This window comes from Misgurnus anguillicaudatus, chromosome 22, assembly GCF_027580225.2.
Source record: "Misgurnus anguillicaudatus chromosome 22, ASM2758022v2, whole genome shotgun sequence".
NCBI classification, from domain to species: Eukaryota; Metazoa; Chordata; class Actinopteri; order Cypriniformes; family Cobitidae; genus Misgurnus; species Misgurnus anguillicaudatus.
In genome coordinates, this window is record NC_073358.2 from 8,313,982 (window position 1) to 8,341,600 (window position 27,619).

General features: G+C 37.4%; 1 protein-coding gene across 2 annotated transcripts; it reads left to right on the forward strand.

The window, feature by feature from the left end:
• Nucleotides 1-27,569, forward strand: olfm1a (olfactomedin 1a). Of its 2 annotated transcripts, none has more exons than XM_055200682.2 (6): nt 1-578; nt 4,700-4,849; nt 4,993-5,148; nt 7,896-8,115; nt 20,583-20,689; nt 25,855-27,569. In XM_055200682.2, the coding sequence occupies exons 1-6, from the start codon at nt 513-515 to the stop codon at nt 26,527-26,529; spliced, it is 1,374 nt and encodes a 457-aa protein (XP_055056657.1). In that variant the 5' UTR covers nt 1-512; the 3' UTR covers nt 26,530-27,569. The 2 variants fall into 2 exon arrangements, with proteins under 2 accessions (XP_055056657.1, XP_055056655.1); XM_055200680.2 differs by lacking the exon at nt 1-578 and adding an exon at nt 2,780-3,181.
• Nucleotides 27,570-27,619: the final 50 nt, after the last annotated feature.

Below are 27,619 nucleotides of genomic sequence, written 5' to 3' on the forward strand. Positions count from 1 at the left end.
TGCTGAGAAGTGGGCTTTTTCACACTCGGACTTCACTGTCCATGTCCGACAGCGATAATATGTCCTATCTTATCACACACACAGCAACGTCATTCACAGCGCGCGTCCCTAATCAGACGCATTTAAATTTCCCACGCGAGCTCGTGTCACATCCGGTTCAGCACCATTGCTTGGCCCCGCTTCTCAAATTTCCTCCCCACACCTTCTCTCCTGTATTACCCAGCCAAGTTTGTCTAGTGATGAAGTAATATTTCCACCGCTTCCCTGCTCATCCCTACATTCGCCATCGGACCTGCGGTCGGCAAGAGAGCGCGCGAGGAAGCGTCGAGATGCAATAAATATGCAAAGAGACGGCTCTACAAACCAGAATTCATTTCTCCTATTATTTTGGTGCTGATTTTACATCGCATCTTTAGTCGAGAGGAGTATCGTAATAGAGAGGCGTACAGCTGAACAGAAACAGATCTGCATGTGATATCTCTGGACCAGGTGCCAGGCGTCGGAGGCTGAAGATGCATCCTGCGAACAAGCTCCTGACTCTCACCCTGCTTGTACTGATGGGCACTGAACTCACCCAAGTAGGTTTATAAACGCCATTTTCAGCGCACATTTTGGGCTAATGTGCACTAAATAAGCCAGATGTAAATCTGTAAATGTAAGCTGTGTTTTATCATAAAATAAGCAGATGAATCTTTTGTAGTTCTGAAAAAAATGACAGCGGGGTTTCTCTTATCTAAATCGTATAGCTGTGGTAAGATAAATCCATTTATACCAACTTTTTGTAATATGTGATTATCGGATATTTTCTAAAGCTAAATACATCTTGGTTGTAGTGGGGTCTCCAACTGTTTGATGTCTTTGTGAGAGTATTATTCTGTATGGGAGATAAAACACGTTCTGGGCTCGTGCAATATATTCTCATTATCCACACACTGATTGTCTCTGACACTTTTAAGTCCCACTTTGAAGACAGAAATAGCAGGTAAATTGCTTTCTCTTTTTCCTCCCTAGACCCTTGGATTTTAGGAAATGTTTTTGATGAGTTAATCAAACACATTTTACTGCTGATATTATAAAGTTTATCAAATACCAGCTGGACTGAAATGACAAGGTCATTTGTCTCAGTTTGTCTGCAATGAGAAATTTCAAGTACATGTTTCAAGATTCAAAGCCTTAATTATCATATGCACAGTTCCCCGTAGAATAATTTTTTTAATTTGGTTTCCACACCAACCAATGCTGTTAAAAATAAGAAGTTCTAGTATAAATACTATTAAAATTATATTATTAATAGAAGTATTAATAAAGCTCTTTTAACAGTGCAATGCAAGAACTGATTTACTGGATAATAATTTGATTTAATCTATTTTCTGCCATGATTTGTAATAAAATCACAAAAAATCATATCCTCTAATATTACAAAAATGCAAAAAAGTGCCTCAAGAATTGCAAATGTTTTGCTCCCCATATTCAGTCCATTTAGCTCAACATTGAGTTGTAAACCATACATTTTAGCAGTGGTTCTTACTGCTGAGATGATGCCAGGGGCCACAGTTTTATGACATTTTCAAAAATACGCTAATTCATCATAAACTGTGCAATTAAACATCAGAAAAACAAGGCAGCACTACATTGTATAATTTAATGGGGCGGTTTCCGGGACAGGGCTTATCCAACCCAAGACTAAAATGGATGTTTGAGCTGCTTTAATTTAAAAACTTGCACTGACATATTGTAAAAAGATGTGTTTGTAAAAATTACTTAAATGTCCTGGATTCATCTAAACCCCCTTTCCAGGAAACCGCCCCTATGCACTCTTTATGGTTTGAGAACCACTGCATTACAGTATGCTAATTGATTCAGAAAAAAATATTTTAATAGGTAAACAGTAAACTATAGCTTGGTTTACTTGTTTTTCAAAAACATATATAAAACACAAAAACATCTATAGCATTAATATCAACGTAAACATAATTGCAATGTCTTGGTACTGTTAAGATTAAGTGTTGCCAAAATTGCTAAAAAGAGGATGAAATCAAAATTGTTTTAAAAGCTAATATGTCACCAGATTTTAGAAAGGCTATGGCATGTTTATATTTATATGACCCCTTTGTGTTAAGTGGGGATGCAGTTTCTGCCTCACAGGACTGATGACAACTTCTGTCCATGAGACAATGTCAAAGAAACCAACCTGCACTGCCCTCTGTTGGTCCAAATTATTACGACTACTAGACAAGCGCAATTTGTAGTAGTAAAATATGCCCTTACCTACTATTTCTTTAAAAGTACACTTACAAAGATCAACAGAGACGTAAATCATGTTTTATAATCTTAATACGTGATTGATTGATTTCTTTTAATTAGCAGTGCTTAATATTTCAGAATTATATAAAGCATCCATTTTATTCTAGCAAATCTCACGCATTATATATATACCGTGTGCTATCGAGATTACTGCGACATTACATCAGAAAACCAAAATTATATATTAGCCTACATAAAAGTCAAAGAGATACATCTCAAATTAAACTGCTCTATTTGAATGCAGATGTGGAATAAGTCATTGCATTACTGTATCAGTACATCATGCCCATATTTGAATGAATATTTTGAAATGAATTTAATGCCGCTCGTGTGGTTATTTTGAGACTACGCTCGAACTTTTTCCCATGTTTAGCGATTCCGCATGTTCGTGCGTCAAGCGCCAGGAGGAGGTTTGCGATCTTTATGAATATTTCACCAGTATACCGGATGGGAGGGGCGCGGACCCAATGAGATGAGGTGGTGTGCGGAACGTGCCGTCATTATTCGAGTGGAGCGAGAAGACAGAGCTGCACTCCTTTGATTAAGCACAGAGCTCGTGTCAATTAAAGTTCGGTATAGGATAGTGAGCGCAGAAATGCCCGAGGTTGACTCGTTTGCGATGGGCGCTGATGGGAAGCGCATCACCTCATCCAGGCGCGCGGGGTACAAGCGCAATTCTGTATTGGGGTGTTTATAATGAGGGTTACCGGGAAAGAGAAGAGCAGAGATGTCGGTGCCTTTACTGAAAATTGGAGTGGTGCTCAGCACCATGGCGATGATCACCAACTGGATGTCGCAGACTTTGCCCTCTCTAGTAGGTCTGAATAACACCAAATTAAGCGTGGCACCTCCGGGTGTGCCGGACCGGAGCATCGGCGTGAGTTTGAACATTTTCTATATATATATTTTTAAACGTGCTCTGCAGAACATATTAGATCAATTGTATTATTTACACAATTTATGTATAACATTAGATTGATAACATTTATGTACTTATAATTAAATACTTAAATATATTTACTTATATAATCTATTAATTATATTAAGAAGAATATCAATAGATCCTTGTAAAAGTAATACTAACAGTAGCGTACCCATAAGTAGGCTATAGTGGTACTACCATCAATTTGTACACATGTGGAATACCATTACATACTGTATGTACCATGGTAGTACCATAGTATCCTTAAAAAGCACGAATCTCATGCTACACTAATATGCAAAACGTTTAATACATCGAAATATATCAAAATAATTTTCATTACGGTTAGTTATTCCTCAGACTCAACTGGTAGAGCACAATAATATTGACCATACACTATGAATTGAACCCATGCGCTTGGCACTATTGCATATTATGCAATAGTGCCAAGCGCATGGGTTCAATTCATAGTGAACATAAAACTAATAAAATGTATCACTTATATCCTCTGTGTGTCAGTTTAGATATTATTTATTTATTTAGTCACCAATTTCTTGTATATGGTATATGCTTATGCACGCCTTTTGTGTTTTTGATCTATTAAAATGCAACAAATTCACATTCCCTATAGGAATGACTAACATCTGGCAAATAAAAATGTGTTTTTATATAAGCGTAAACCAGAAACTACTAAGGTTTCGTGACATGATATTGTGCGATGAATTTGTATTAATTTTCAATATTAGGGAAAACCTTTCGTTCCTTATTGCAAAAGGTGCATTTAGGTAAAATGTGTTATTGATCATTAAGTATATTTAGACTTTTGGGTACAGTACAGCAAAAATCCTGTCTTGTTCAGCAATCTGTACTTTTTCGTTTTGTGTGTGCTTGTATGTGAGAGAGAGATCTACAATCTCTAATATGTATTTTTATACATTGGTATTTATTGGTTTGGTATACCCAAAAGATTAGATTTTAGTATAATCTGAATCAGTTTACGGCACCAGATTTGCAAAGACGTTCCTTAGATTGTATAACAGTGCGTTATGAATATGGATTATTCATTAGATTACTCAGGATTGGTGAGGCATACGGAAACCCTCACTCTTTCAGATGGCCCTTTTATGTAAAGCTACTGGGTCACAAAATCCCTTCTGATAGAAGACCACATCAAGCACAAAGTATAAAAATCTTAAAAAATGGTATGTCTGTATATTCACCGCTAGCACGCTTCTCTGCTCCAAAGTGGATAGAGCAAATGAGAGAATGAGAGAGAGAGAGAGAGAGAGAGAGAGAGAGAGAGAGAGAGATAACTAATATAGTGTATATAGTGTCCAGGGAGCTAACCTTCTCAAAAGCACTTGCTTCACAAGACTGGGGAGATAAAATTGTTACAAAGCTGCCTTCCTTCAAACAATAAATGTGCCGTCCTCAATCATTGACCTTTTTCTCTTTGCTTTGTCCCTCGTCCAGGTGCTGCCTGCTAACCCAGAGGACTCATGGCAGGTGTACAGTTCAGCCCAAGACAGCGAGGGCAGGTGTGTGTGCACTGTTGTGGCTCCTCAGCAGACCATGTGCTCACGGGATGCCAGGACCAAACAACTGAGACAGCTCTTGGAAAAAGTAATCTTACACACACACGCACACACATAGCCTTGCAAAGACACAATGACAAAGTAAATGCTTCACTGGGTTTCCCTTTTAACAAGGTTATCACCCGGTACCTGTTATTCTTACGTTTGTTTTTGTTTTCTCTCTCTCATCAGGTCCAGAACATGACCCAGTCGATCCAGAATCTGGACCAGAGGACCCAGAAAGACCTGCAGTATGTGCAAAGGATGGAGGTTCAGCTAAGGGGTCTGGAAACCAAGTTCAAACAGGTGGAGGAGAGCCACAAGCAGAATATCGCCAAGCAATACAAGGTACGTGCTCAGCTATCCGCGCCGTAAATCTATTCGCTTATTTCAGTCACTTCCAGACGTTGTGCGTGACTGTGAAATTGTTTCAGATTAGCTGCGTTTGCTACTATTTACCGTTATATTACCTAATCAATAGCTGTGCAATGAGCAAAGAAAAGTATCGAGCGGATTCATTTGTTACATTTAGCAGCCCTGTACATCTGCAAGCTAAATAAACTCGATTTTCTTACCTACTAAGTGGATGCCACATACATTGTAACCACAAGAACCAAATGATATGATTTTGATGACATAGCTACTCTCCCATCATATGTACTGTTAGCTTGCTAAGCACATGCAGTAGATTGATGCACTAGCGAGGGTATTAAATCTAAATAAACGTGCATGTGCCAAGGTGCGATTTATAGTGTGTGGTGAACTCTCGAAATTGATACGTTTTTATTTTTTATTAGTTCAGCACAATTATTTTCCCGTGCATAATGGGTTTAAAGGGATAGTTCACTCAAAAATGCACAATTGACTTCCATTGTATTTGTATTTCATATGGAAGTCAATGGTGCTCCTGTTTTCTGCTTGCTTACAAATATCATCCTTTGTGTTCAGCAGAACAAAGAAATGTGTATATATATATATATATATATATATATATATATATATATATATATATATATATATATATATATATATATATATATATATATATATTTTAGGTCTGTAAAAACTTGAGGGTCAGCATTTTCATTTTTGGATGAACTATCCCTTTAAATATTTTTTGCATAAATAAGCCAGGTGTTTTATGGGCGATGCTTGTGGCACCTCTTGTTCATTTACCAACTACGAAAACATTTAGAATCATTTAATTTCCTTTACACACTTCATCAGATAAAAGTCATCCTGCATCTTAAACCTAATTTAAAGGCGGAGTCCACGATGTTTGAAAGCCAATGTTGATATTTGAAATCATCTAAACAAACACGCCCCTACCCCAATAGAATCTGGACCTTCTGTTGATAGACCCGCCCCACACATACGCAACCCGGCAAGGATGTTGGTTAGTAGACACGCTCCTTACTGCTGATTGGCTATGAGTGTGTTTTGGTAGTCGGCCCGTCTCCTTTTCCAAAGCGTTTTTCAAACATCGTTGACTCCGCCTTTAAGATGTTCGGCACAAACATGACGTTTCACTTGCAGTATACATTCTGTACAAGTTTATGTTTGGATTTTTTGCTTGAGGGTATCTTTGCCATAAGCACTGTCGACCAAAATATGGTCCTGGGGAAGTACCCTTTAAAAAGGTCCTAATAGGTACCATTTATGAACACATATTGATAAGTTGATACCAGTATGTTCCTGTGAGGTACTTTTTAGGTAAAAAGGTAAAGGTAAAGGCAAATGTAACTGCTAGGGACCATTTATGACCATTTGTTTTGATGCTCTTAATGTAGTAATGTTGTGTTTTTTCCCAATTTATGTCTTTAGAACAAATATCATCATGATTATTTGCATATCTGCAAATAATTTTAAGCATGTGTTTGCGTTTGTTAAAGGGACATTCCACTTTTTTTGAAAATATGGTCATTTTCCAGCTCCCCTAGGGTTAAACATTTGATTCTTACCATCTTTTGATTCGTACCATCTTTCCATTCAGCTGATCACCGGGTATGGCGCTAACACTTTTAGCATAGCTAGCACAATCCATTGAATCTGATTAGACCATTAGCATCGCGCAAAAAATAACATTTTAAAACTTGACTCTTCTGGAGTTACATTGTGTACTAAGATCGACAGAAAATTAAAAGTTGTGATTTTCTAGGCAGATATGACTAGGAACTATACATTTATTCTGGCGTAATAATCAAGGACTTTGCTGATGCAACACGGCTGCAGCAGGCGCAGTGATGATACGCACTGACCGAAAATAGTCCCCTTGGTTACTTTCAATAGCAGGGGACTATTTTCGGTCAGTGCGTAATATCACTATGGAAAAATATCGAAACTCTTTGGTTATTTTTTTAGCGCGATGCTAATGGTCTAATCAAATTTAATGGATTATGCTAAGCTATGCTAAAAGTGCTAGCGTCAGACCCGGAGATCAGCTGAATGGATTCCAAAACGATAAGATTCCAATGTTTGACTCTGTTTAGGTGAGCTGGAAAATGAGTATATTTTCAAAAAAAGTGGAATGTCCCTTTAACTCATCATGTGTTGCATTTTGTTAGAAAGGTTAGTAAGTTAGCCATTCAACCGAATTTCATTTCTTTGCTTGCAGGGCTAACTTTATGAATTAAATCAAAGCTGCAGAGACTGAAGAACAAGTTCAATCCCGGTCAACTGAATCTTTGCCACATTTAGTTGAAAAACGAAACACGAAGCACCTTTGAAATCTGTTTGCAGTCCTTTTGTGCATGCTACTATCGCAGGCTTTCATGGATAGATTTTCTTATGCTATGATTATCATCTCCATGTCTTTCCTAAATCGGATTTGGCATTATGCATATTTATATAAAAAAAGGGAAACTGTTGTTGTATGTGTAAGCATGTAACCCCTAACACGTTGCATTTTGAACGTTGCAAAAATAAAGAGTTTTTCAAATTTTTGCTGGTGTACTGAGGACTTGTTTTACGTACTGTATACGCAACCAACATGTATTTGCTAGGCACACTATAGAGTAGCGGAGCAGGGCAAGACAGGTGTTTGGACCGACCGTTGCATGCATGCCTACTGAACCAAGCCTATTTTAACCTTTCAGGCCATAAAAGCGAAAATGGAGGAGCTTAGGCCAATGATACCAGTGTTGGAGGAATACAAGGCCGATGCAAAATTGGTAATGCAGTTTAAAGAGGAGGTGAAGAATCTGACGTCAGTGCTAAGTGAACTGCAGGAGGAGATCGGAGCCTTTGACTACGAGGAGCTTCACAGCAGGGTGTCAAATCTTGAGGAGAGGCTCCGTGCATGCATGCAAAAATTAGGTAGGATGAGTTCGAGCACAAACACAAACAAACTTTTTATGTCATTTCAAACCAGGATCACCAATATGGATGTTTCAAAACATAAACTTAAACATGCAAGCAAGTACATTACCTCAGTTATGAAGACCTGTCTGTTCGTTTAAAGTTTTAGTTTGAACAATAACAGGTAAGACACCATAGAAAAATATCAGTGGTGCTTTTAATGTCATTATAACATGTTTTATTATAATAAATAAGAAAATTACATACTGCAAAAACATTCAGAGGCAAACATCTACAGAGCCTCTAAAAGGACATGATGGTGGAAATTATTTGTAAAGAGGAAAATATTTCTAAACATTTTTGCATTCTCTTGCAAAAGTTTTGCATTCCCCAAGAAACTTTGAGTTTCCTTGCAAAATTTGTTTCGGCATTCACTCAGACGTGTTTTTGTGTTCGCTCACAAGTGTTTTTGCATTCGCTTGAAAGTATTTTTGCGTTTGCTCGCTTGTATTTTTATGCTCGCTCGCAAGTATTTTTGCATTCGCTTACAAGTATTTTTGTGGTCGCTCGCAAATGTTTTTTCGTTTGCTCGCAAGTGTTTTTGCATTTGCCCCAACATATTTTTGTGATCGCTCGCTAGTATTTTTGTGTTTGCTCGCTAGTATTTTTATGCTCGCTCGCAAGTGTTTTTGTGTTCGCTCGCAAGTGTTTTTGTGTTTGCTCCCTAGTATTTTTGCGTTCGCTCCCAAGTGTATTTGCATTCACTTGACAGTATTTTTTGCATTTGCTCGCAAGTATTTTTGCGTTCGCTCGCAAGTATTTTTGCGTTCGCTCGCAAGTATTTTTGCGTTCGCTCGCAAGTATTTTTGTGTTCGCTCGCAAGTATTTTTGTGTTTGCTCGCTAGTATTTTTGTGTTTGCTCGCTAGTATTTTTGTGTTTGCTCGCTAGTATTTTTGCGTTCGCTCGCAAGTGTATTTGCATTCACTTGACAGTATTTTTGCGTTTGCTCGCAAGTATTTTTGAGTTCGCACGCAAGTATTTTTTTGTTTGGTCGCTAGTATTTTTGTGTTTGCTCGCTAGTATTTTTGCATTTGCTCGCAAGTGTATTTGCATTCACTTGCCAGTATTTTTGTGTTTGCTTGCTAGTATTTTTGTGCTCACTCGCAAGTATTTTTGCATTTGCTTGTTAGTATTTTTGTGTTCGCTCGCAAGTGTATTTGCATTCACTTGAAAGTATTTTTGTGCTCCCTCGCAAGTGTTTTTGCGTTCGCTCGCAAGTTTTTTTGCATTCGCTCTAACGTATCTTTGTGTTTGCTTGCTAGTATTTTTGTGCTCACTCTCAAGTATTTTTGCGTTCGCTTGCAAGTGTATTTGCATTCACTTGAAAGTATTTTTGCATTTGCTTGCTAGTATTTTTATGCTCGCTCGCAAGTATTTTTGCAATTGGTCGGAAAATGTAATGAACTGTTCAATGTTATGATTAACTGGAATTAAATTTTATAAAAGAAATGGCTACAATTTACCACACACTACAGTCTTGATATATAAAGTCATTAAAAATAAATACAACAATGTTTATTGTTTACACAGTTGTTTATAAAACACGGTTTGCGAGGAAACAGCAGGTTATTTTGCAAGAGAGTGCAAAATGTTTTGCAAGAGAACCCTAAACGTTTTTTGGGAGAATGCAAAATGTTTTGTGAGAGTACGCAAAAGCTTTGAGAAATATTTTTTCCTCCCATCCCAAATATTTTCCACCATCATGTCCCTTCAGAGGCTCCGTACACATCAGATTTTCTCTAATTAAAAAATCTCTGCTTTTGGGGTTGTGTTGATGAAACTGTAAGAGTAGCTGACACCGTGTAGGGTCAATATTTATCAGAGTAGCAACTCGAAATCATGATTAAGCAACAAACTGAACATTCTATTTTCACAGTATCGACATGCTAAATCTTTAAACAGTTAATTTAATACTGAAAGTCAGGGCAGATTCAGATATTAAATTCTGATGTGAGTAATATACATCATCATACTGTATGGATTTTAAATTCAAAACAAATAACTTTGAGGTTTACCTGAGGTTATCCCAGCAAGCAGTTTTGCATTTTAAAGAAGTCTAATTGCTATCCCAGACACTTATATACTAAAACAAGGCAGCTGTCAGTGAAAATTTAATAGACGTCTAACCATAGCATCAAAATAAATAAAATAAATAAATAAATAAAACCAAAACCTTGCAATCACTGTTGATTACATGATTTAATATCAAACATCTCACAAGTTATTTCAGCAAAAACAACATGTAATCCAATTCAAGTTTATTTCAGTTAGAAGTGGGTTACTCATAACCGGACCCTGGACCACAAAACATTTAAAGTCATTTAAAACTGAGATTTATACATCATCTATCTCTATTTGGCCAACATAAAAGTATTAAAAAAATCTGAAATCTGAAAGTGCAAAAAAATCGAAATATTGATCAAATCACCTTTAAAGTTGTCCAAATTAAGTCTTTAGCAGGGCAAACACTCACATAAAGTTTTGCTATATTTTCAGTACGAAATATACAAAACATCTTCATGGAACATGGATCTTAATATCCTATCGCTACAAATATACCCATGTGATTTAAGACTTGGTGCGATTTGGTTTTGTGGTCCAGGGTCCCATCGGGTCTATAGTTCACCTAGAGGGTGAAATGATAACTATTGCTTGCTGGGATGACCTGAATTCATTTTTAGTATGACACAGCATAATCTCTGACCTTATAATCCGATTTTATTTAGAGACAAAGCCTGTATAAAGATCGTAAGGTTTACTTGAAAGTCTAAGAGAAACTCGCAGCTATCTTAATAAACATTTAGGCTTTCAAATATAGGTCAGAAGCAGCATGCGCTGTGTAACAATAGAGAATTGCTCTTCTTTTCAAAGCGTTTATTTTAGATTCAGTCGAATATCAGATTATGTTCTCATGCATAATGTAAGTGCGGACCCGCTTTGATTGATTAAAAGAGGACAGCTTGCCGGGTTTGGCGCTTAACAATAAATACCAAGAAAGAGCTGCGGTCTAAAGTTTTCCACCGAGCCCAAAAGCTACAAGCGGTGATAAAGAGGGCCATCTAAATATGATCGTGGGATTTCATTGAAAGATTATTGCTCCCAGTTCAGTAATCTCCTGACTACATGAATTTATAATGCTGCATTATGCAGGGGAGTTAAACCTCTGGATGAGACATAAAGTCCCATTGATAATTTGCTACACACGCATTCACCAATATAAATAAGGTGAACTATGTTAATAAGCTTTGCTTTAATGAACTAGCCATTTGCCGACTATGCTTGTTTTATTTTTGGGTATAGTTAACAAGATTTCAAGCTGCTTTATCTGTTTCCCTGTCTTGCGAAAACACGTTTAAACAAAATGATAATACTCTGAAATGATAATACATGAAGTTGAGCTCATTTTAAGAAAGGTACAGCACAACATTTGTTTTTTAAACAGAATGCACAGAGCATATTAGTAAAAACTACTGATGGCAAAAATATTATATTGAAGTTCAAAGTGGTTCTGTCCTTTTCTCACCCTCAGATTGCTTCAAACCTGTATAAAATACTTCTAAACGCAAAGGGAGATATTTTGAAGAATGTTTGATACAAAGCAGATCTGGGGCATCATTGACTTCCATATTAAAGAGAGCATTCTCTAGAAGTGCCCCTGATTGGTTAATCACATTTTTCAATATATAATTTGTGTTTAGCAGAAAAAAATAATTTATACAGACTCGGGCTGGGACAACGCATCGACGTAATCGATGACGTCGACGCAAAAAATACGTCGACGCAAAAAATACGTCGACGCAAAAAATGCGTCGACGCAAAATATTCGCGTCGATTCGTCAGACCCAAAAATGCGGCGCCGTAGTGTAGTAGCAACACGAGTGGCTTCAGTCCACGCCGGTTTCACAAATTCACACAGCAAGGGTGAGCAGTGCCTGCGGCCGCGCGGCGTGTGTTTTTTTTCAGCGCCCATGTTAACAATCATGCACCCCGCCGCATGAGCAGCGCGAGCTCGCGGCTCTGTAGCAACAGTGCTGCAATCGTTTCTGCGTCGGTTCTGCTGCGCTGCTCATGCTCAATTAAAGTGAAAGTGCTTTGTTTATGGTTTAAATGCTCGTGGATTTACGCGAAAAAGTGTCATTTTACCATAAAATCATGAATGTGATGCCAAGTGTGTATTAAACAGTCATTTGAGCAATTTAACAGAAAGCAATGAAATATGTCACTGTTGCCAGAAGACTGCGCTTTCATTCACTCTCTGTCCAGCAGTAAATGAATCCTCATCTATCTTAACAAACTTAAGAGAAAGAGATTTAATAATATATGTGCTTCTTGAGTCTATAATTCTGTTTATATCTGTCATGAAATGGACTTGAACAGCACAAAAACCATGTGGATTAAACAAATCAAGTTATAAAAATTACACTGACCATCAAAAGGCACATTGAAGAGGTTTTGCTCATAAATGCATGTAAAATAATGTAATTTGAACTTGACATTTTTATACACAGTATGAGCTGCAAACGCTTTATTGAATGCTACCTCTGACTAAGAATGCATTATTTTGCACTTGTATAGTCTTTTTTTATTTTGAAATTTTAAGAACAATAAACATATATTGAAATGTTTACATTCAGATATGTAAATCAACATGTATAAATTGCTATAAGTTAATTAATGGGGAGATAATCGAGAATCGAATCGAAGTCGAATCGGACTGAAAAAATGAATCGTTAGATTAATCGATGCATCGAAAAAATAATCGCTAGATTAATCGTTTAAAAAATAATCGTTTATCCCAGCCCTAATACAGACTTAAGGGGGAGAAAGGTGACAAAATATTTTTTTTGTATGAACTATACCTTTAAACGTACCTTATTAACTATGCAAGTCACAACGATGATGCTGAGCTACAAACTCAGTTTTGCCCACTGTATATTTTTACAAAATTGCACTTATGTTTAAATATTAAATATAGATGCAGTGCACACATCAGAACTAGTGCGTCACTATATTATCCTTAAAAAAAACACAAAAATACAAGCCTGTCACAAACAATTGACCTAACATTTGGCAATCGTGTTTGTTGATAAGATTGGCCAACTGTGCCGCTGACAGACAGTCTGTCTGGATTTATGTAATATAATGGACCATACAATGTCTTTAAATGTAGGTTATGTCTGTAGCAGTACATCTGGACAGAGAATTGGGTGAATAAATCACAACTCATTCAATCCCAGCGGGATTACGGAATAACACAGGTCAATATTAGCAGATTATGAGTAATAATATAAAGTGTAGTAGTGCCATGTGTTCAAGTACTTAAATGTAGAGTAAATCCTACACACACACACACATACACACACATTCTTTCCATGTTTTGTGGGGACATTCCATAGACGTAATCCCCTAACCCCAACAATCACAGAAAACTTGATACTTCACATTTTCAAGAAACATCATTCTGTTTGATTTATAAGCTTGTTTCCTCATGGGGACATCAAAATGTCCCCACAAGGTCATAAAAACACTGGTATTCTTATCTTTGTGGGGACAATTGGTCCCCACAATGTGATAATTACCAGGCACACGCACACACAATAGAAGAGCACTGTTTCCTTGGAATCTGACCCATGACCTACTACCACCTGAGCTATAGGAACACAGAAAAATATAAAATAAAGGTGCAATATAGAATAGCAACATTAGTAAAAAATTGTCTCCGGTGAGGCTTTATATAACCAGCACAATGATCACATTTCACTGTCAAGAACAGAATATTGGATATCTCAGGAAGCAGAGGAGTAGCTATAAATGGACCATTCGTTTAAATAGGCAGCTTCTATAGCCCAGAAGACTGCCAGAGGAGCACAGCAGGAGAGAGAAAGAGAAATACTGTAAGAGAGAGAGAGAGAAAGAAAGAGAGAGAGATTACGTTTCACGTTTCTAAAAGGGAAAGAAAAGACGAAGCAAGAAAGACAGTCAGAATGAGATCTAAATGAAAGAGGTGCGTGTATCCTCGTGAATCAGGACTCTTACATCGGTGCAGACATCCACACAAGTTATGCTTCGTTGCATCTGTCTGACAGTGTGTCAAAACAGAGAGTACGAGAGCATCGCTGATGCCTGCAAACTCCTGCCCGAGTGCCGGAATATGACAGAGACACAGACACCTCCGTCCACCACATTTATCAGTGTAAAATGCTCAGGTTTACAATGCAAGTTTACCTGCATATCACTCACTTGTAGGAAAGTAAAGGAGGGATAGTTCAGCCAGAAGTAAAAGTGTTATTTATTTATTCTCAAAACGAACTGTGAATTATTTCCGTCGCTTTGCTCAAAACCACGGCCGTGGTTGCATTTCGTTGAGTCATCTCTGACCTAGAACATAACCTGCCCCGGAGCAGGTAAGCCGTGTGGCGGAAGTTACTATGGCGACGAACACCGCTTAAAGCCGAGCTACTGTCATGCTACCAAAAATTGCACAAACTAAGCCTTGACTTACCTGGCTAGCCAACTGAACTGAAAAGTCCAAAACTGAGACAAACTACAGAACAAATGTAGTCTGATGAGACTGTCTTTCAAAAATAATGACCCCATAGGTCTTTGTCCAAGCAGCTTATTATGACATACAGTTACGTTTTATGGATAAGCGCCCTCTATTATTATTTGGTTGCGATTTAAGGTTGTTTGCCTTAAGGAGCGGTCACACTACACTTTTCGTTCCATTGACTTCCATTCATTCACATGCAAATGCTTCAGACCAGAAATGCAAGTTCACGTGAAGATATTTTGCAGTTTGCTGCACAACAAAGTCCGGTGAACTCTGACCTGGGAAATCGTGTCATGTGAGAACATGTGGCCAGTAGAAAACCATTACATCACGGTGTGACCTTTCTCTGTCTACTAAACAACATTGAAGTGCTCCTATCCCTTATTCGCAGTAATGCCCAACAATATTTGCATGCTCAAATTCTAGTGTGACTTTCTGCATCAGATTAGATGCATTTAATTTTGTGAATAAATTAATTCGTTTTAAAGCTATTTTTGAGCCTTTAACCCCACCCCTACCCTAAAAACACAGCATACAAGTAAAAGTACAGTCCTGGGTATTGCATAAATTGAGGAATAAACAACAGTATAAAAGTATTACAAACAACTTGTGTTGCAAACTGAAGCCATACGCTCACTTTACATGAAGAACTCCGTAAACGCAGTGCACACAGTCAAGTCGCATTTGACATAAAGAGGTACATAAGAGCATGACACAATCAGTCAAGAGAGCCAATAAGCATTTCACATTTCAAGCTTACGTAATGATCTAATCGGTCACACAAGAGCCAGTGCTATTTCACAATCAAAGATGACGTATCACTTCTTCTGGTGGTAGTTTTAGAAACGAGTGTAGCTGATTGTGATCGCTTTTGCATTTTTTCTCATAAAAATCGATCGTTTGACCTTAAAATATTTGTAATTAATTTGGATGGTTAAAATCGAAAATTATGCCAATTATCCCAATGCATGTCATCAATTGCAAAATGATTCCCCAATAGAGGGTATGCACATTACGTCACAGGTTACGCACACTGAGTGGCAAAAGACAGAGCGGCAGCATTTGAGTACAGTGTGACATCTGCGAAAACACGGTGAAAACGCGTTGAAATTGGAAAAAGCTGTTGTGCGATAGACTGTACTAACAGATTAATGAGAATTCATGCCAAATTCCACAGACCACAGGTGGGTTGATAAGTTGCTACGGTCACTATCAAGCAGAGGTTTTACTTTCTACTTAAAAGTATTTTTTTCAAGTATTTGTATGTTATCTGTGTTTTTCTTTGGAAAACATACATTCCAAAAAATAATATCATAATTGTTATTCTATTACATTTCATAAATACACGTGTTTGTTTTACATTTAATATTTAAGTACATCAATGTACTTTTTACTCAAGTAAAAGTACACAATTTTAATGTAATTAGGTATTAAATAAATTTTAATATGCAACATTAAAGAATACACAGTATGATTATATGCTTTAGAATGTAGTGAAGTAAAATTTTTCCCAGTACAAACACCCTAATAAACCACAGATGCTTGGAAAATGTAACTAATGTAACTAAGTATTGTCCACCTCTGCTATCAAGTCCAACTTAATTTAATTTAAGCTGATAATAGTCAGTTAAACTTTTGGCATTTTCGCAGCAGCCGCTATGAAAACCAGCCATTTTGTTGCATGTTTGCCCCTCAACCGGGTGAGCTCTCGCATGGTCACGTGGAAAAATGAAGTACATACCCTCTATATACAATGTCATGCCCCAATAAATTAAATTTCACCTGCTGCCGGTAAAGGCGCTTATTTATTAAACACACATGTGGGTCTTATCACTGCAAAAAGTGGCTTTCTTACAAGCAAAAAAATATGCCAATGGAATAAGTGTACTTTTTTCAACACTTGATTAAAGAAAAAAAATCATATATTATTTCTTATTGTTTATTTCATTAGCAGATTTTTTTGCTTGTTTTAAGCAAAAAATTTGCTTAAATTGTCATTTTGCTCATCAAGAAAATACATCTTAATGTAAGAATGTTTAGATATTTTACTAAAAACAAGACAAACATACTAAGAATGTCATTTTTTGCAATGTGGGGAAAGGACAAACGACCTAAACAATCGTATGGGTTGGCGGATACTGTAGGTTGAGTCTGATTGTTTAAATGCTATACTATATCGTAAAGCTTTAACAGATTCATGGAATAGGAATCGTCAGAGGTGTCAAGTAACGAAGTACAAATACTTCGTTACCTTACTTAAGTAGATATTTTGGGTATCTATACTTTACTTGAGTAATTATTTTTCAGACGACTTTTTACTTCTACTCCTTACATTTTCACGCAATTATCTCTACTTTCTACTCCTTACATTTTAAAAATCGCCACGTTACTTCTGTTAATTTCGGCTTGTTTTCTTCAGCATAAAAAACCTATCTTGATAAATTGCATCAGCCGGATGAATGGGATTGTGGTTTGGTTGGATGAGAAGTATAAACATACACCATTCCGACACCCTATTGGTTTGTACGCAATCCCCGCCGTACGCAATCCCCGCCCCCCAGCTGACTGCAGATGATCAAAAGTTTGTTCGATAGCGCTGCAAAGATAAACATAAAAGAACCGCGAGAGCGATTAGAAAGCATGCGAAGCAATTGGAGCAGTTTGCTCTCGCGATGCTTTGATATCATCCGCCATCCGTTTGTACAGTAACAGAACGCGGCATTCTGCCTTCAAATGGAAAAGGACGAAATAAAACTCGCGGATCACTTTCAGGTCAGTTCACATTTACAAGCCTGTGTAAATGTATAGCTGGCTGCTGACACCAACTCATCTGTGTGATTTAAATAGTATAACAATGTACCAATTTAAATCATGTAACTTCAGTTGTTCAACTTACAGTAAATGACATTGTGCTGCGTTGCGTTTTGAAGCATGGCAAAGATATGCTAAAGACATCTGTTGTTTTGTAATAACTGCCCTAAATTTTATTTGCATTAACAAAACCTACTTAGCTAAATGCTTGAGTGTAAAATCAATCAAACACATAACCATACATACCAACTTTTTCTTTTGTTAATAGACATCAGCTGTTCCCTTAAACCTGACTTTTAATTTACTTACAAGAAATTACTTGGATTTACACTGACATGTAAGATCAGCTTTGTCACATTAGATTAAGCTGAAGTCCATTAGCTACACTGGGACAGATGCAGAAATATAGGCTTTAATATATAATTGCATATGTGTGTAATTGTAGTTAGTGTTGCTGTCAAAATACAATTATAAATTATAACAATAGCATATTTCTATCCTCACACATACTATAGTTCGTTGTTTTTTAACTAAAGAGGGCACCACTGTAAAAGTTTGGCCAGCAGCGGCCCTGCTCTGAATTTTGACTTTTTGCACCATTATAATATTTGAATATTTATATATAATGCTCAGTAGTACACATATAAGGTTCTTAAATGCAGTGGTTATGAAACCATTTTTTTTTTGCGGCCTCCCTTGTACAGTGGATTCCTTCACAGCCCCCCCCCCAAAAAATGTATGACATAAATCATTCTAAAACATAAAATTTGAATTAAACAGAACATATTAAATTATACAAATGTATTGCTTTTGTTTAGTAGCCTTATTGTTCTGAGGTTTAATTACACAGAATTTATAATAAAGTAATGTATTTCATGAAATATTATAAAACTGGGGCCCCTGGCACCATCTCGCGGCCCCCAGTTTGAGAACCACTGCTTTAATGTACTTGTTTGCATTGTATTAAAATGCGTTCATTTTTAATGGGCATATACCGTATGCAGTTGAAACAGATAGCCTAGTGCAGGGGTAGGCAACATGGAGTTCCGATGTCCTGCAGAGTTTAGCTCCAGTTCTAATCAAAAGCCCCTGAAAAAGTCACCTGAAACTACAGGTAGCCAAGGTTTTATAAGGGTTGGAGCTAAAATTTGCAGGACATCAGCACTCCAGGACTGACATTGCATACCCCTGGCCCTAGTGCATCCCACATTTTTTAACATTAACATTTTAATATAACACTATAGTTATTATGGCCTTTAGAAACTTGTTTTAGAGGAGATAGGGTAGTGCACAATAGGCCCCTGTGGTGCGGCCTAGGCTTTTTTCCGTAATGACATTTCCTTACATTACTTTTACTTTTATACTTTAAGTAGTTTTGAAACCAGTACTTTTTCACTTTTACTTGAGTAAAAAGGTTGAGTTGATACTTCAACTTCTACAAAAGTCTTTTTAAACTCTAGTATCTATACTTCTACTTGAGTAATGAATATGAATACTTTTGACACCACTGGGAATCGTAAGCCATTACTTAGTACAGATTTTTCTGGATTCATATTTCTTTAATTGAAATCATCCAAGCTGTGTCCCAATTCGAAGACTGCAACCTTCGAAAGACGTATTCTAAGACCAATTGCACGAATGAAAGCTGTCCCAATTCGAAGGATTCTTGGAATGAAGGCTCAATATGCGTCCTTATTTCTCAGCGCTGATAAGGATAGAACGAAAGGATCCTTCATAGCCCAGGTTATCCCGAGATTCACTGTGCTCAGCTGCGTGGCGTGTCCGTTTTTAATTTGGCTCCCATGTTAACAGGTTTAAGCTTGCAGACTGCCTGCGTAAGATGCGCGTCTCAGGCGTGGCTCGAACCGCTCGTAAAACGCGTGCTTGCTAGAAAAACGTCTATTTTTCACGCGAGACGCAAGCGGGTTGGAAGCGTTTCCAGGCAAAATAGAATAGGAAAATATGTTTATATGTCATTTTGTACACAAATACATTTAAATGAATGACATTTTGATGTTTGAAAGTCTATAGGTTGACATACATTCAGATATAAATGTAATTTAAAATATAAATAAATAATGATCGATTTTCAAATATGCACCTGTCAAACATAGTCCATTTTGCCATCAATACTGTTAAATGTCTCCTTTATCAGCTTTATATTTATGCTTAACATGAAGTTAAAATTGTTGTTGTGAAGACAACAGCCTGGTCTGTCGGCGGGTTCCCTCTATGTCACCTACAACAGCAGCAGCAGCACGCCGGCTCCGCGTCAGACACGGTTCTGGTGTGTAAAGTCACAGAAAACGCGACGCAGCCGCCACGCAACTGACACGCAACAGAAACGCCACGCTCACGCCACGCAGCCAGTGTGTCACCGGCCTAATGGCTGGATATTTTAAAATAAACATTTAAAACCTTATTTTTACCTAAAAACGTTCTTGTCACTGTTTTAGTATTACAAGTTATGTTTTGTATTACTATTATTCTGTGTATGTTGTGTAAGGTTGATTAATTTGATTAAGTTAAATTTACATCAACATGTCATATTTTTGAAAATAAAAGTAATATTTTTCTGGTTTTTATATTTATTCTAATAAGCCAGAAACGTCTTTGCTGTGTCCCACTGACAGGCACAGTAGGTGACGCAACTTTATAGATCCGCTGAAGGCTAAACCGTCTCATTTCAGTTCTCTTTGCGGACTTCAGAGGCTTCGACCTCCAAAGAACGAGTACTCCCTTTTGCAGACACGTCCTTTAAAGGACCTAGCCTTCGAATTGAACAGCTACTGTTTGAATTTGGGCACATTCAATGTTGTCGTATTACATTTGGTTACAAAACACATGAAAACAAAAGACATTTGGCATCAATTGCTTGCTTTTTTGTAATTATTGGAGCTTTTACTAAATCCTTACTTTTCAATTGTATGTAAAACGACAACTACACAAATCGTATAGGTTTGGAATAACATGAGGGTGAGTAAATAAAAGCAGAATTGTCATTTCTGGCTGAGCAGGTCCTATTGCGATAACCCTCCTTTAATTTATTTCCTTTTTTACCAGCTTGTGGAAAACTGACAGGAATAAGTGATTCGATAACCGTAAAGACGTCTGGTTCGAGGTACGGATCCTGGATGACCGATCCTCTCGCCCCTGATGGCGATACAAGGGTGAGTTTATCAAATCTGAACTTTTATAGCTAAAATTCCCTGGTTGTGTTTTTACAACAGGAATGAATGGCCACCGCATTGTTCGGCGTAAGAGAAATAGCTTTAACCACAGCACGCCCTTGACTTTAATCAGGAAAATGCCTTTCATTTCATCTTATCAGCGCTCTTTCTGTCCCTGCAGTGTATTTTCTTGAAAACAGGCCAACGGTGTGGTTTATTAAATTACCACCTCACATTAAGATGCAAATGATAGGTGTAAATCTTGCAAGATTTCATTAGTGTGGCAGGAAAGTCATTCCCAGTAAGAGCTGAATGATGCCTGTTAATTCCTGGGTCCGTATTTTGCCCACTCAAATGCTGATACCCTCGTTGGTTTTATTTCTAGTATGCAGTGCAAATAACTTAATAACTCATTAACTAAATAACTAAACACTATTTCAGGTCTTTGCATGAACCTTTTGGCTATTTCCAATTTGTTGAACATCATTCAACAGATATCAACAGCTGCTCTGCAACGAATCCATGATCCCGTTATTATATATTATATATTAATGTAACAGCTGTAAAGAGGATATCTGAAGGTGAAGCTGTGGAGTTTTTAGCTCTTTGAGGTGGATCAATACAGTTGAAAAGCCTAGAAACAGAAAAGCATCTGGCCTGCAGATCTGTCTGTGCTTTGAATGATTGATGAAGGGTCAGAGAGTTGCCCTTGCGTGAAGCCACTGATAGACTTTACGTGCAACTGCTATATGTGTTGGCAGTGAAGACAAACTGAATAGGATGAGACAGAGCTACATCATGTTTGATATACTGACAAGGTGGAGGAATGACATAAACATTTTGCATACTGCATACATTCTTAAAAATGAAGGTGCTACATGACGCCATATAAACCATTTTAGCTGTATGGTTCCATAAAGAATCTTTAAAGGTATAGTTCACCCACAAATTAAAATTCAAGCCATCCGAGATGTACATCTTTAAAGGATTAGTCCATTTTTCTAAAAAAAATCCAGATAATTTACTCACCACCATGTCATCCAAAATGTTGATGTCTTTCTTTGTTCAGTCGAGAAGAAATTATGTTTTTTGAGGAAAACATTCCAGGATTTTTCTCTTTTTAATGGACTTTAATGGACACCAACACGTAACAGTTTTAATGCAGTTTAAAATTGCAGGGCTCTATTTTAACGATCTAAGCGCATTGTCTAAAGCACACAGCCCGACGTCTAAATGGGCGTGTCCGAATCCACTTTTGCTAATTTAACGATGGGAAAAATGGTTTGTGCGCCGAGCGCATGGTCAAAAAGGGTTGGTCCTATTTTTTTATGAGTAATGGGAGCATTTTGGGCGTAACGTGCAATAAACCAATGAGAGTCTTATCTCTCATCCCCTTTAAAAGCCAGTTGCGCTGACGCTATATCTAATCCCTATTTAGATGACAGACTTTGTAAACTGAAAAACTAAGCGGAGGAAGAAGATCCCCAGTTTAAGATTAATGTTAAATAATTGTGTTGTTTTTCACTTGTATTGAAATTGTTATTTTTTAATTGAAACCTTTAAAATGTGTTTTCTTTTAGTCATTGAAGTAAAAAAGCAGGCTTTTAATTGCTTTAAATGTATGGCTATCCAATATCATCAAAAATAATTTACAAGTTTGTAAGAAAAGGTTTGTACTCTAAAAATACTTTATTTGTAACAAACAGGAGCTAAAAAATGTACAAACGGCTCTCTACACGTTTCAGCACTTGAACAGCGTCATGAGTTCTTTTTTAAGCATTACTTAAAAATGTTTCTCATCTCACCATATCCACAGGTACAGAGTCATCATATACAATAAATCCGTGAGATAGCATTTTAAAAAAAACATTTAAAAACAGATGCATTTGTTTATTTACTTACCAGACTACAGGTGAAGCAGCTCTTTGCGCCTTTTAACGTCTCATAAGCGGTCCTCATTTATGTCCAAGAGACTCATAATCTTTTACATTTAATCCTTTAATCTTTTATATTTAAAAGCGTTTTTGTGCTGCTGCGCATTCATGTATGTGATAAGCAAACCCGCGTTGTCGTCCCGTTTATAGGCGCATATTACTAATGCGCTCTTTAAAGGTGCAGTGTGTAATTTTTAGACTGATCTCTTGACAGAAATGCAAAATAATATACAAAACTATATTATCAGTGGTGTATAAAGACCTTTTTATAATGAACCGTTATGTTTTTATTACCTTAGAATGAGGCGTTTTATCTACAAACACAGAGGGTCCCCTTACGTGGAAGTCGCCATTTTGTGCCGCCATGTTTCTACAGAAGCCCTTAACAGACAAACTTTTTTACTAAGTTGTCTCCGACGATGAAATGTTTTTCTGGTGCCGCTACCGTAGCTTCTCTATGGGTTTTAAAAGCAAGGAGTGAGCAATGGACTGAGCCGTTGGTTGCAATTCGCAACCTTACCACTAGACTTTGCTAAAATTTACACATTGCACCTTTAAATAACAAAAAACATATTGCGCCATTGACTTAAGACTAGGTTTTTGTTGGTCAATGGCGAAGTCTATTTTAGTTGCCTCAAAATAGCAACGTGCCAACAATGCGACTGAACACACCTCGTTTTCAGACCAGAATGCCAATGGGTGCAAAAGGGGGCGCAAATGCATTTGCTATTTAAACAACGTGGCGCTAAACGTGAAAATGATAATTGCGCAGGGTGGAAACTAGCAAAAGACACTTGCGTTGCGCATTGCGCTGGGTGTAAGATAGAGCCTGCAGTTTCAAAGGACTCTAAATGATCCCAAAAGAGGCATAAGGGTTTTATCTAGCGAAACAATTGTCATTTTTGACAAGAAAAATAAAAAGTATGCACTTTTAAACCACAACTTCTTGTTTATCTCTGGTCCTGTGATGCGCCAGCGTGACCTCACGTAATGACGTGGTAAGGTCACGTGTTACATAGATGAAACGCACATTTGCAGACCATTTTAAACAATAAACTGACACAAGGACATTAATTAGTAGGGCTGAACGATTTGACCTAAAATCAAAACCTCGGTTAATTTAACATTTGACATCGGTTACGATTAATGAGCGATTATTTTTTCATTTTTTGCCTCATAGTTCGCTGGCAAGGTTTGTATTTTAAATATGCTCAGATATTAAAGGTGGGATATATTTTTCTATTGAAAGGGCATTTGTTGTTATCTTTGTGATTTTAAAAGAATTAAGTGAAGAGGAAAGTATTAGTTGTTAAGGTTATTAATTTAATATTTTGACTTCAACTGAAATCAAAGCACACGTTGCTTGAAATGAAAACAGTCACATTTTAGTTTACTGTATACTGCAAGTTTCCTAAAGAAAAAGTAGAAAATAAATAACTAACAATTTTTAAGTCTAGTACTTCAGGGCTCCAGACTAACTTTTTTGTCATTAGGAGAACTGTACCCCCTGACTGAAAATTTAAGGAGCACAAGCAGAAAATTTAGAGCATAACTTAAATCAGCCTACAATGCAATTATTTACATTCCCCCCCAAAATAACTGCATTACTGAAAAATACTAAATTTGAAATTTCAAACTTGACCATATGCAGTTGCTGCACATGTTATTATGCACAACTGATGAAACTTCCAGAATAGGAATTTATGAACCAAAGTATTATAAAACCCACATGAATAATTCTAGCCATAAGATACATATACAAGTTATATCCAGATAATGAGATGAGTGGCAGGATAATACACATTGTATCCTTTACACGTTTCTTGTCTTCTATTCAGTGTCCCTTAACTGGGCACTGCTATACAATACCTTTACTCTCATCTATAATGTTTCTGGTGTTAAGACTAGAAGTTCTCCCGTTCTCTCTCTCTCTCTCTCTCATCTCTGCCATGTCTTATTAAACATGCGCGGGCGCTCCCGCGTCTTCTCGCGGTTCTGAGGCATGTGTTGACTTTTCTCGGGCTGCGTAGACTCATCGGTAGATTCAACTGAGCGAAAGGTGACATAAAACTTTTACGCGCCATGCAAATTTGCGATAAAAACCCGTTCGCGCATTCCGTAGTTTTATCACGCGGCTCGCACATGCGCGACTACTTCGTATTTCTTTGGCACTAAATTATCTGCTCAGTTAACACGGTGTTTGAGTTCTCCTCCATGTGTCTCTATGCAACTGACTGGATGGGACGGAGCCACGTAATCTCACACGCAGTAGTATGTTTTAAAGGGAAAGTATTAACAGCATTAAAAACCGAAATAACCGACATGATAAAATAGGGTCGGTTAAAGTTTCTGAATTTCGGTTTCGGTTATTTTTCGATTAATCGTGCAGCCCTATTAATTAGTATCATTCGACATACAACAACGTCGGAACGGTCCTCTTTCTCCACACTTGTAAACACTGGGGCGTAGTTTCGCATACGTCCTCCGTGACCTCTTGATGTGATGATGTATTACATAAGGTCGCGCTGGGGCATCACATGACCGGAGATAAACGAGAAGTTGTGTTTCAAAAGTGCTTATTTGTTATTTTTCTTGTCAAAAACTACAACTGTTTAGCCCGACAAGATCACCATGCCACGTTTGGGATCGTTTAGAGTCCTTTGAAACTCTGTTGAAACTGCAATTTTGGACTGCGTTGGAACTGTTAAATGTTGGGGTCCATTAAAGTCCATTAAAATGAGAAAAATCCTGGAATGTTTTCCACAGAAAACATAATTTCTTCTCGACTGAACAAGGAAGGACATCAAGATTTTGGATGAAATGGTGGTTAGTAAATTATCTGGATTTTTTTAAAGAAAATAGACTAGTCCTTTAAGAAAAACGCAATCAGAGTTATATTAGAAAAAGTCCTGTCTCTTCCAAGCTTTATAATGGTAGTAAATGGTGCTACTGATTTTGAAACCTAAAAAAAGTCCATCCATCCTTCACAGAAATAATCCACACGGTTCCAAGGGGTTAATAAAGGCCTTCTGAAAGTAATCAATGCGCTTTTGTAATAAAAATGTTTTTTTTTCATAATTATAATAATTAATAATCATCAGTCAAACTGATAAGTTTTAAATGTGCCCCCACCTGCAAACTTTTCATATAGTTCCTACACCCCTGGTCGTGGTAACATGAATACATGAATGTATTCAACACTGATACACATTCATTTTTCCCCACCATCAGGTATGGTACATGGACGGCTACCACAACAATCGCTTCGTCAGGGAATACAAATCCATGGCTGACTTTATGTATTCTGACAACTTCACTTCACATCGACTCCCTCACCCCTGGTCGGGCACAGGGCAGGTGGTCTACAACGGCTCCATCTACTTCAATAAGTTCCAGAGCAACACCATCATCAAATTCGACTTTAAGACGGCCACCATCAGCAAATCCGGTCAGCTGGATTACGCCGGCTACAACAACCGCTATCACTACTCGTGGGGCGGCCACTCCGACATCGATCTGATGGTGGACGAAAGCGGGCTCTGGGCCGTGTACGCCACCAATCAGAACGCGGGGAACATCGTCATCAGCAAGCTGAACCCATCGACCCTTCAGGTCATCAAAAGCTACACCACCAACCACCCGAAGCGGAGCGCGGGCGAGGCGTTTCTGATCTGCGGGACGCTTTATGTTACCAACGGCTACTCAGGAGGGACAAAAGTCTACTATGCTTTCCATACCAACTCTTCAACTTACGAATATATCGACATTCCGTTACAGAACAAGTATTCCCATATTTCCATGCTGGATTATAATCCCAGGGACAGGGCTCTTTATGCATGGAACAATGGGCATCAGGTGCTGTACAACGTCACTCTTTTCCACGTCATTCGATCGGAGGAGCTCTAAGCGAGTGACGTTCTGTCCATACGAGATATACAGTAGCATTGATGGAAATTATTATGGAAAAATAGAGTATAGCTTAATGATTGTTCAATAAATAAAGACATAATGTATCAAAAGTAATAGTTAAACGCAACATAATGAACAGCTGCCAAGCGGTCTTTTCTGTTTTTTAAGACTATGAATGCTTAGTATAAGCTTTCTTTAGAGGACCGTGCTGGGATTTTCTTATCACAAAGTTCGTGCTTGTCTACGGACATCACCTAAAACACCCTGTTAATAGGGGGTAAAGAAGTGTGATGCAAAAAATATGTCATTTAGTGATGCAGTTACGTACTTTGTATCGAGAGCAATCAAAACATCTAACATCCATTACACTTTAAAAACGTTGGGTTGTTTCAACCCATAGCTGGGTCAAATTTGGACAAACCCAACGTTTGGGTTGAAATTAATCGAATATAACCCAACCGTTGGGTTTGTCCACATTTGACCTAACTATAGATTTTTATAGAAGTGTAAAGATCAGAAGACACTGACTGTTGGAAGCGCTCTGTTAAACAATTACAGTATGTTGTCGTGATTGTATGTAGATTCTGATATTTTTCAATCGATTTGCATGGGCAGTTTTAGCACTAAGATTCACATGATTTGTTTTTCTATTTTTTGCAGTAATATGAATCTTGTATGTGAATAGGAGATTAGATTAGTGATGGGTTTGCTATTTTTCCTGCCACGATTACGTTTAGCTGTATCGTTTGTGTTGGGTTATTTTTGTTTTTACTTGTGTTAATAAAGTGACTTAAATATTAAGATGGATTGTACGATAAAGAAACGGGGAGTATATATAGATCGTGAGCCAAAAAAAGTGTCAAATGGCAATGTGAAACAAATGTATTTACATGATAGTATTCTTTGACTGTATTTAAAGATGACATCATGTGTCTTAGTAGTTAGAAGAAATAGATGGCGGCATCTAAAACTGTTACGCTTGCATCTGTGTTGTACTTGCAATGTGATTCATATTAATAAAGCCAGTCTTTATTTTACATCTTTCCTGAAAGTATTAAAAAAAATCCATCATGCAGGAATATTGTTC